Below are 12,317 nucleotides of genomic sequence, written 5' to 3' on the forward strand. Positions count from 1 at the left end.
GCTCTCTTTCAGCTTTAAATGCATCACACCATTAATCTAAACTACCCTGAGTAGTTTTAGACGGGCTCTCACCATGCCAGCCACCAATACACAGAATAGAATTCAATTTATATCCGAGCTGTGAAAGAATCAATCCGCATGCCAAAATGTTCATTAATTCCCGAGTTTCCTCATCAGCTCAACTGGCCAAACAACAGCTAGAAAAGCAAATTAAACCAGGAAAAACATGCACAAAACTGGAACCCTTTGGAGTGCGCTTGGCCGAATGTCCTACCTTAACCCCTCTCACTCTGAACTCAGCCAGAGCTCGGCTCATCTTGGAGGCTGCTGTGTTCAGGTCCTTTCCGCTGGCGATGACTTTTACTAGTAATGAGTCATAGTGTGGGGAAATGACGGCACCCTGGAAGGCTGAGGCGCTGTCCAGACGGATGCCCATGCCCTCGCCGCTTCGGAAGACCTGGCAGGAAGAGCACGGCACAGGTTAATATTTTTGAAGGAAAATGTCTGTCATTGCACAAAAGAGACATTTTAATATAGCAAAAAGGTCATTGATAGTCTGTTATCAATATATAATACATTTTCTGTACAATGAGGACAAATTCTCAATTTCTGCAATTTCTGATTTGTTCATTAACAATAAACAAATGTGAAAAACAATATATGCACAGTATTTTTGTGGATTTCATTGCATTGGATTTTTCTGCAGTTGGCAAGATATTACACTTGGATAATTTGCCAATACAAGATTTAGTGTTCTCATTAGGGATATTATTGTATTACCCTTCAAGGTCTAGTAATGCTACTGAATGCATTTCCCCCCCAGCTATTCCTCTTAGATATATTTTACAGGAAGTACTAACATTTGTGTTATTTCTGCTATTGAAACTGCTATTTACTGGTTGTATTTTTACTACTTTGGAAGCAGACAATACTGGTACATGTCCCTGCAATCACTGTTTGAGCTGGGATCAATGACCAGCGCAGGCACATCTATTCAGACACTGAAAAACAGCATAGCAAGGAGCCAGGCAGAAAAAGTATCCTGGTGTCTCAGTGCACTGAAATGTAACAGTGTGTTAGATTCAAATCAAGCCTTTCAAGCTTAGTCACATGTCTCTCATCACGCCCTCATTTAAAATATAAAAGTTAACTTTAAAAGACCAAAAGCTAAAATATTCTGCTCCTTCTGACAGGGCTGTCGTTTAAACAGACACATCTACCAGGTGCCTAAGACCTCAGCATAACGTAACATACACTGAAAATAATGGAGGCCAGATATACAAGAAGAGGAAAATAACGAGATGAGAGTGGAGAAAACGAGCATGAGATGAGTGAGAAAGGCTGAACTGTTCCAAACCACTTGGCAAGAGAGCAGAGAGGAAGGCGAAGAGAAGTGAAGAGGAGAATGAGGAGTGTCCAACACTACAACATATGGAGCCCCTCGAGGGCTGGAGGAGAAAGCGGAGTCGAAATTATAATTATAACAATGTTTTGCCACACTGGTGATCTGCTGCTAATATTAACAGATTAAGTAGATGTGCAGAGCTGTCAACATTCATAACAATATTTTTTTCATTAATCATTTGCGCCACAACTCTCCATTTCATCTAGTATGACCTCTCTCCTCTGAAACAACTCCCTGCCACATTAAAAAAAAATGGTGACAGTGATGTTTAAAAATCAAGCCACCCCTCATCTCTATGTTTTTCATGGGAAGTGGAAAATCGGAGCAGCAATTTAATGTGCAAACACATAAATACAGAACATAATGAAAAGCTTGAAAGTCAGTATTTAGTATGACCATCTTTATTCTTCAATATGGCCTGAACTCTCTTAGGCAGCTTTCTTTAGTCAAAGTTCTCCAGGCTTCTTAAAGGACATTCAGAACTCTTCTTAGGTTATTGCTCCCTTTTCTTCTGATCTCTGTCGAGAGACTAATGTTGAGGTCCGGGCTCTGCGGTGGTCGATCCATGACTGATGGCATTTAAATAATAATAATAATAATGTAATATGTATACTTTATTGATGCCCGTGGGGAAATTCCTCTCTGCATTTAACCTTTCTAGACGATATTGCATGGTGGAACATCTGACTGTACTTTTCTGTGTTCATAATTCTATCAGTTTTGACAAGATCTATGTCAGAGCCCCCACTATGTCTTAAAGATGGCCGTAGACCCTCACTGATGTACCTCCCTCCTGACCCTACTCCATACATGCCGATGATGATTTCAACCAAATCTTTCAAATTTGGATTCCTCGCTCCATAAGACCTGTTGCCACTACTTTTAAGTCTTCTCCACAGCCACACTTCCACCGAGACAATTTCTGAGGCTTCACTGAACAGCAGAAGGATAAACTAACGGGCCTGATGCAGCTCTCAGATCCTGTGTCAGGTCTGTGGCGTGTCCATTTCTTAAGGATGTGACTTTTAGATACTCTTCATCTGCTATAGATAGTTTGTTTTAGGCCTGGCACTTCTTACTTTGTCTTCTATTTATCTGGTTTGTCTGTTCAAATGTGCCATTTTTTAGGCAAATGGTTCTTTGGGAATCACCCTGTTGGTGCAAAAATACTATTTTATGCATAAAAAACTATTGTCTATAGCAATTTTTACAGATTTGACTAAAGAAATGGGAACAAATCATGTGTATCCCAGGACAGAATTTCACATTGGCTCTTTATTAAATTGTAGTATGCATAAACACAAGCCCTGTTCATCCCATGAACAAGGTGCCAGTGTTACGTGGACAAACAGAAAACTAAAAATTCCTGAAAATGAATGAAAAAGCAACTAATATCCAAAGAAAAACTTTGAAAGGCCTTTGGAAAATTTGAGCACTGTTGGTCAGGACCACTTACAAAAAAATTTTAAAAAAATCTAAGGCTTCTTGGAAGCAAAATATAAAGTAATGAGGGGTGTCTCAACACATCTGTACACCATTTCTTTACCAGTGACTTGTGGTAGAACAAAGTTAACCATTTAATCGCTGCAGAATTTGCTAAGAGGAGTGCTAACAAAGCGTTATGAGAGTTAGCACAAGAGGTGATGCAGCTAGAATAACTAGGACTGCACATTTTAGTGCAAGTATTTTTGCACTTGATGGATTTAACAGTTTTAAAAAAAAGGAAAAAAAAAGGACAAGTTGGCGATGATGGAAATTGTGGTTGTAGGCAGGTTCACTATAAACTGGATGCCGTCTTAGAAAGACTGACAAGAACCCACGGTATCTGTGTCAAAACTGAAAAAAAGCGCAATCAGCCCAAATGAACACATGTAGATGCAACATTTAAGCCAAGTTAAGTGCCGCAGCAGGGAAGTAAAAGATGTGAAACTGCAATTTAGACATCAATATATCTGATCATCAAGCTGAATACTAAATAAATACCATGAGTATTGATGCATTTTTCAATATGAATTTAATATTTCAAAGAATGACTTATTCATTGAGATATCCTCCACCAAGGAGGAGTTTGGATTTGTTTCAACTCAACTGGAGACCAAGTGGAGAGAGACTGCCTGCAGAGAGCAATATCCTGTTTCAAGGATCTCCCCTTTGATATAGGGCTGGTCATCAGCACTTCAAGTGTTGCTCAAGTAGATCTCAAATGTTTAGACTTGTATTTTGCAATTTACAAGCTACTCTGCACATATTAGACCGAGTTTCAGCCATGCTTGTGTAAAAAGTTGATAAAGTCTTCTCAATAGCGCCTGATAAATTATAACGTGGAATGGGTTTAAAATACTTAAAATTGCCTTTGAGCATTCTTGAATTTGAAACTCCAATCTCTACAGTGTTGTTGTTTGCATTGTTTAAATACAAACAAACCAAAAACAAAAAATGACGACTAACAAAAAGTGAGTGAAAAATGAAATAGTTTACTCAAGCACAAAAAGCAGGAACAGTGATGTTTTCTGCAAATTAAAATGACCATGAATGTCAGAAATAAAGTGAACCCAAATATATCTTAGGTTTATTTTTCTGCTGCTCACAAAGAGAAAAAAGAAAAACATCCCACAGTTCTGTTGATGGGTTGTACTCTGCCAACTGTGGCTTATCGGTATTGCCAATGGGGCTCTAGGGCAGTTTGTTTCCACAGTCATCTTGAGGCCGTTGCCAGCTCTCATCTGTGCAAACACCCCTGGGAAAATCTACAATCTGTTTACTTTTCCACTACTCATTAAATCTTTCCTTATTGTGGACTGGCTATATTTTAAAATTGTTCTGTCATCCCATAAAGCTGCGGGCCAAGCATACACACACAAGACAAATGCAGTTGTTTGCACTGAGTGCTATGTTCAAGTGACTGGCTGTCTGATAACTGTCCAGGTTTTCCTTGCACGCTGTTATTTAATATCAAAAAGCTAGATCTCCCAGAGGCAAGTAAAGCGCTTAGCATTGCTTATGCTCAAACTGATGCTGCTTTTTGATTTATTCAGGCTATAGTCTTCACAGAGGTTCACTGGGCATCTGGGCCTTTTTCAGCAACACCCCACTGCATAATGAGAACGGCACTTGGCTAACTCTTTTATACAGAGGTTGAAAAGATGAAAAGGAGGGAGACGGATCAGTAATTAGCTCGAAGCCAATTCTGTTCCTGACATCCTGGCTTTGTTGTTGGCTTGCAATAACCTCAAAGTTTCTGAAACTATTAGGGCCACCCAACAGCCTCTGATAGTCTCACATTTGGATCAACATGTGCTGATGGACCCGATCCCAGGATGACCACGGACATCTCCAAGGAGGAGGCACAGGAGGGCACCACCACTGAAATTGCACTGGATTACATCTAAATGCAGGATCTGATGATTTGACAGCTATATGTAGGAGCAGCCCGTAACAGCTCCAAGCCCGGTGCACTGTGCAAGATACGGAGCATATGGAGCAAATGTTTTCTTCAAGGAGGCTTTTGCTTATTCAGCAAGACAATCCCAAAACACTTTCAACACATATTACAATACCATGGCTGCAATGCAAGAGTGCTGCAGACTGCTCACCCACAAACATTTTGATGAATTAAGGGCCAAAACCATTGAACTGTTAAGTAGCTGAAATCTTGTGTGCATGGAATAAAAAAAAATGTATTTTCAAACTACAGCTATTAGACTCTGTAGTTCGCAAACACAGAGGTGATGCAGCTCGGATAACTAGGGCTGCACATACTCCACATGCATGTTACAATCTACTGTTTTTGCTGCTACGGTATATCAATATGATCAAGAGTAGAAAGAGTAATTTTCTGCAAAGTGAGACTCATAACATGAAGTGACAATGTAAGTGATTCATAAGAAATGTGGCACAAGAAAAGATTTATATCTGTAGCTACCGAGTACCAACAATGTGTACCAGTCCAAACAGAAGTTAAAACCCATTTTTAAATATTACTGGAATAGAAAAAGAGAAGACATGAGTCTAAGAAGACTTCAAACAACCTTCATCTTCCTTTATGTGCATTTTATACTGCTTAAAAAAAAAACAAAACTGAGGGAACACTTAAATCATACACTTGTTCATCAAAATCTTATGTAAGTCATTGAGAGCAACATGATGCAACAGCAGTCAGTGAAAACCATCAACCCTTTGAGGGTTGGATTCAAAAATCAAACCAAAAGTCAAACTTAAAAATTAACACCACACACTGAAATAGGTTGTGTCATAATATGGCTCAGTATGTATGCACTCAACGTCTGAGCACGCTCCTGGTGAGACTGTCGATGGTGTCCTGGGATCTCTCCTCCCAGACCTGGATCAGAGCATCAGAGAGCTCTCTGACAGTCTGCAGTGATATTTAATGTGCACTGATACATACGTTGTATAGGCTAATAACTGGGTTCCCTTTGGGGGAACATGAGAGCCAGTCAGTGACATCAGTGCAATCATCCAGGAGCTGCCTATACACGCTGACCACATTTCAGCACACCACAAGCCAAAGCCCTTGAACCGGCATAAGCTCCGATTTCATCCTGGTACGTAACAGCACTCAGGCTACCGTCCTTGATCCTCCAAGTATATGCTTCCCCAGGCTCTCTCTAACCCTCTGTCAAAACCAGTCATGCTGGATGATAGCACGACTTTAGCCACACTCTGCTTCTTCAGACTCCTTCACATCTATCACACGTGCTCAGTGTGAATCTGCTCTGATCTCCAAAGAGAACGAGACACCTGTAGTGAGCCTGCCAGTTTTGGCGTTTTCTGGCAAATTCAGACCGAGCTTCACAGTGCTGGGCTATGAGCTGAGATCCCACAACAGGATGCTGGGCCCTCACGCCACCTCATGTCCAATTCTCATAGTGTGGTCAGAAACATGCTGGGACCCTCTGTTCCTCCTCACACAGAGGAGCAGATACTGGCCATCCTGCCAAGTTGTTGCACTTCTACAGCGTCGTCTCGTTCTCTCTCATCACGTAAGAGCCCATCTCACAGCATCTCTACCACACTCTTGAGACACATCACAACTCCTTGCAACACCGCATACGGATGTGCCATCCTGGATTACCTGTTTAACCTAAATAGTCTGCAGGTATTGTCCCATGCTGCCAGTAGAAGACACTAGCAAAAAGAAAAAATAGAGGAAACTCCACCAGGAGGGAAAAGGAGAGCAACGGTCTGTGGTCACCACCTGCAACACCAATCCCTTTTTGGATACTGTCAATTTCATTTGTACCAAAGTAGATCAAATCCCCAACAGACTGATATCCAATCTGGATTTGATGACAAAGTGGAAGTACGATAAAAACATTTTTGCTTCACATGCAAACCTACACACTTTGCCTGTGTTTATTTTCTCTAGTTCAGACATGCAACCTCACAGCGTTATACCACATTTGTCATAAAAATCTTGCTATACAGCTGCAGCCTCCTGCAACACTGAAGACTCCCTGCACAGTTTCACTTAACTGGACCCACACAAAGAAACACTAATGTATTTAATAAAAGATTTATGTTTAAATACATAAATCTTTGCTACAGGCTTTAATATACGCTGGACAGCAATAAGAAATACGGCTATAAAAACACATTCATGCAGAGAAATCTGATACCAATATTGTTTTGAAATAGAATTTTTAAACTGTAAACAACTCTACGCTGCCTGTGTCAGGAGACTAATCAAATGAGCAGGAAGACAGATGCTTACCGTTACACTTTACTGAACAAATATATATACATGGGATATGTAGTTGGACTGGAAGCCACACGACTCCGTGGATATTGGAACCACTCAGAAAAGTTGTTTAAACGGGAAAATAAAAATGGGAGAAGGAGGAGAAAAAAAAAAAAATTTCCAGGACACTTTCAGAAATAAAACATTTCCACTCTGGCGTCCCCCCCCCCAAATTAAACCAGTGTAGTGGCATGTCTATATTTACTTTTGTCTGCTATCTGTTAATGAGGGCTTGTGAACTTTCACGCTGTGCCTTTGTCAATATATGAATACACAGTATGTGATCACTGCATTGACGTTGGCTTCGAGCATTTAGATATCAGCAGAATGGTGCCAAAGCAAAATGCCACAGAGACCATCCACTCGCTCAGCATGGACTCGAACAAAAACAGCATCTCTAAAGATTTTGTAGCCAGAAAAAGAAAAAGCATGAGAGACTATACAGGCAGATTTGAATGGAAGGCCAAGTAGCACATAAATAATTGAAGCGAAGGTGTCAGCTTCTTTCAGCTCAGGGAGCTGTACAACAGGGAAAAAAACTCTTCTCTCACTCTTTCACCAGGTCATTTTATCTCCATCTTAACTCGTTTTCTTTCATGCACACAGGACATACGAATAATTCAAGTGCTTAAATGATTTCACTGAGACACACACACACACACACACACACACTCTGATTTGGTTCTCTGTTGTCTTGTACACTTGTGTGGGCTGCCATCTTGTTCCTTATGCAATAATCCAGCTTTATCCTCCTGTTTTCCTTGGGATTCCTGTTAATCAGTAAATGCACATGTGCACACAAGCTAAAATTTGGGCTTTCTGCTTAAAACCATCTTCCTTATAATAATATTTCCACAATCAAACAATGCCACTTTTCACCATCTTCCCACCTTTTACTCCACAATTTGTTCAGTCGTTACTGCAAACTCTGAAAGAACGTCTCCTTTAATGTGATCTCCACCTTCTTTTCTAAATGCTCAAAGTGCATCTCTCAAATTATCCTCCACTCACTCTGAAGCATAGATCAATAGTATATTTCTCTTAAATTATATGAAATAGGCACAGGCACATGAATCTGGACTGCACAGGCTTAAAAACATGCAACAATAGCTTATGTAAAGATTTTAGAGAACTGAGTCTTAAAAACTACAGTGTGGTTGGCACAAACAAATGAGCTGAAAAGTGAATTTGCACTGTTTCACTTGAGCAAGTCGATATACCACCTTAAAACAGTAATAAGTGAAGAGCACAAAAAAATGAGTCCACAGAGCACATTTAAACATTGATTTAAGACGTCTACACATATTATAACACATCAGTGGTTTTACTGAAATGGTTTTATCCAACTGTTGGGAGATCACAGAGTTTCAGTGTCAGAGCTTTGCAATTTATCATGTGGACAAGCTTTACACCACTGAACTCAAACACTGGAGAAATCTCTCTCAAGCAACAACAACAACAAAAAGACACTTTACTATCCAAAAAGAGCAAATTCATCAAACATTTGTTGCACAGCTCTTTTATTTCAGCAATAACAATTTTAATTACAAAAGTGCCAAAGCAGAATATGATTTAATGTGTTTTCACTTCTTTGGTAAAGGAAAAAAAGTCACAGGTTTGATCAATCGTAGCTCACAAGTTCACATTTGCCTCCACAGCAGTAGTACTATGGATGTGGCCACATATATAAACACAACTGGCCGAACCTCTGCCCCCGAAGTAAAGATGGTGGGGCAAATGGTGGCTTCCAAAAATCGGTGTTTGGACCTGTGCAGTTTTAATTGCTTAATTTTGAGTTTATAACAATGCATCAATTGTTGGAAGACATACTTACACACTCATTAAAAGTGCAACATTCTATCTTTCTAGTAAAACTACAAAATCAGCAGACTGTACCTTTAAAATTTAAAGTAATATAAACTAATAGGTTGGTCAGCTTCCCGCTGTTGACAATACTGTGTTTTTAAAGATGTTGTAGTACATTGCAGCAGGGGAATGTAAAGTGCAGAAACAGACATGAAATGACTTTGATTATGGGCCTTAGTTTCAAACAACAACTGAACAAGATCCTTGTTACTTTCAACTCATTTAGGGATTTTAACACAGCAATGGTTCAATTTCTCAGGCTCCCTAAGTGGACCCTATTCCAGATTTCACAGTTAGCTTTCTTTTGTAATAACAATGAAACCTCTTCAAAACGCTCTCCAAACCATTTACCATTAAGTCCATTTTTCCTTTTATCCACTCTACTCTCGATTCCCACTTTACAGACTCCTCAACCGAGGCTCACTCACAGCCCCTTCACCTCAAACCTTTCACCACCTCGCCGACTTTGTCAAACTCAGTCCTGCTGCTACCCTAGTTAAATTCTTTTGCATTTTGGCAGCCTAGGCTTACATGTAGACTTATAAGACAGTACGAATGCACCTGAATCTGATCTATGGAGGGGAAACATTGAGACAACACTGCCTGCCAGAAACAGACCAAAAGTGAAGGCAATATCTGAGCTCCAACTGATATCGCACCAATTAGAGTTGGAGAGGAGCAGATGGAGAGGCAGAGAGACAGAGGTAAAGAGAGCAATAAAGGGAACGAGACAGAATAACACATGGAGTTGGGGAGAGATGAAAATGTATGTCCCATGTTAATGTTTGAAGTCAAGCTGCATGGATGAATGAAGACAGAAAGAAGTGAGACAGGGGGAAGTGAAGTAAAAACAAGGTCATTCGCCAACACCTATTTCAATACTTCAAAGAAACAAAACAAAAGCCAAACATGTTTTAAGAATTGCATCATGTGTCCAAGTATTACCAGATGAGGCTGGGGGGTCCTTCACAACCCATAAAAAGCCCCTTTTTAATTAATTCTCTATACAAAGTTTGTGGGGAGGTCAGAAATGAACACCAACTTAAAAGGGGGGAAATAAATCCAGCTTTCAATCACTTGACACAGAAACAAACTTCACAACTTTGTCACCAGTTTTAAAGACTCGATGTCTCAAAAGCATCTTCCTACTTTTCTCTTCTTTTTGCTAAATGCGTAAGTGGGTTGACTCCCAAGGAATTTGGTGACAGTTTATGCGCAGCCCTGGAAAAATCTGGCCATCTCCTGAATTTAATTACTGATGTCCTTCATAACTGGGTGTCTCGCTGTCACAGCTTCTGCATCATGTAACTGCAACGTGCCAAATTAAAATGTGCACTTGGTATGCTGTCACAAGCCCCCCCGAGCCAGTATGTTTACCACAGTTTTCAATTAAAATATTGACCTTTTATTTCATTTTAGCCTAAATTGAAGAAAGTCCAAGGAAAATGTTAACTTTTGAAAGTGGGCAGATGCCATAAGCTCAGTCTTCACTGACACCATAATGGTTATAGTATTTAATAATACAAAGACCTAATGACAGAAGAACCTTGAATCAAAGTGTGAAAAAAGGAAATCACACAGTATATATGCTGTTCCAGTTGAGCATAACAAGGTGACATCTTTGTATGTGGCACAGAAAGCAGATAAAACAGGGCCAGTCATGGAAATGAGTAACAGACTGTTGCCTCAGAAGGACGTCATCTCTCTCCTGCGCATTTTTGATGGTCACACATTCACTGAGAACATGCACAAGCTCTGAAAGCAACGCATTACTACCTCGATTATTTATGAACATATGTGAAAAGAAAACCTTGGCGTTTGCCTTCAATACTGGAATACATCTAAGACGTGGAACAGCAAAAACACGTAAGGCAGCACACACAGCCAAATCCTTATTTGCTCTATCCAGAGTTTTGTTCTCAAATAACAAATGAAAATACTAAAGCAACTATGCACCCAAGTGTAGTCTAAAAATCCTGCCGTCTATATATTATTTACAGAAACTCAAAAAGATTCACCAATCACATACAATCAAGACATGTGATACATGTTGTTAAGACTTTGGCAGAATTTAAGCCCAACCACATGCAAAGTATGCTGACAATCTCTTTCTGTTCCTCAGACTGTGTTGAATAATTGCCAGAAAAGTATTTTCTGCAGACCAAAACAGACTGTTCATGCTCAGGTCCAAGTGAAATCAATGTATCTCACACACACACACACACACACACACACACACACACACACACACAAAACTGGACCTACCTGAAACCAATAACCCAAACATAATGCCATTATGTTTGGGTTATCTCAGAGGTATTAGACAGGTAACAAATTTGGCAAAAAAAAAACTGCTACAAATTAAATTAATTGTGTTCTATGTGTATGTAGTACATCCATGTGATACTACTGGCCTTTAGCTACAGGTGCTTTATGCCGGTCTGCTTTAATACCGAACGCCACCAACACTGACTGGAGAACTTAATGCCTATCGTTGGTAATAAGCGGGACCTCTCACACTTCACTATAACAAAGGGATGAACACTAAAGGTTTATTTTAAATCGCTACCGAGACCTTTTCACAGAATTAATGGCTGCACTGGTTACATAAATTTGACTCAGCTGAATCATGACTACTGTAATGACAGCAAAGCAATTTCTCCTTGCTTCAATTAAAAGTTACTCTGCATTTTCTACAATCTTTCACAAGTTATTAGCAAAGTTTGAAACCAGGGAGACATGAAAATTCTCATTTCATTAACAGAAAGTTAACTGGAGAGTTTCAGTGATGCATGAAAGGTGCCTTTTGTAAACTCATTTTCTTTTACTGAAATTATTTTGAATTTTGGAAAAGAAAAAACCTGCACTGGTCATCTCTTACATGCACGGGGATCCTTCTACTGCAAATAATCCAGTCACATTGTCAAAGGAAAATCTTTTTGTGCATATTTTTCATTATCTGTGGCTGTAATCCACAGCTGCTGTACAAGTGCATGAATTCAAAGTACATCTACTCTGATACTCCATTTCACTTTTACTTCTATACTTTCAATTTCACCCTCATTTCCTGTCCTGTACAATAGAGGTTCTATTTTATACCATCTCACAAAACCATTATCTACCTCACTTTCCTCCCTGTATGTCTCCCTGGGGTATCACTGGCTTTATTTATCCTCTTTTACTTCATTTAAAATCTTTTCTTCCTTTCTTCCCTGCTCTGACTTTCAGTGTTTATTTTTCCTCCTGCCTTCTGTTTACCTCTATTTACCACTTCACAGCAGCATCGAT

At 39.7% G+C, this 12,317-nt stretch overlaps 1 protein-coding gene across 1 annotated transcript in view; it reads right to left on the minus strand.

The window, feature by feature from the left end:
* Window positions 1-12,317, minus strand: part of pcxb (pyruvate carboxylase b) — a 293,413-nt gene that overhangs the window by 147,576 nt on the left and 133,520 nt on the right. Inside the window, exon 12 of the mRNA XM_063470144.1 lies at window positions 275-457. Coding sequence (XP_063326214.1) covers window positions 275-457 — 183 coding nt within the window. The remainder of the gene's footprint in view (window positions 1-274; window positions 458-12,317) is intronic.

Source organism: Pelmatolapia mariae, linkage group LG3_W, assembly GCF_036321145.2.
Source record: "Pelmatolapia mariae isolate MD_Pm_ZW linkage group LG3_W, Pm_UMD_F_2, whole genome shotgun sequence".
In the NCBI taxonomy this organism is placed as follows: domain Eukaryota; kingdom Metazoa; phylum Chordata; class Actinopteri; order Cichliformes; family Cichlidae; genus Pelmatolapia; species Pelmatolapia mariae.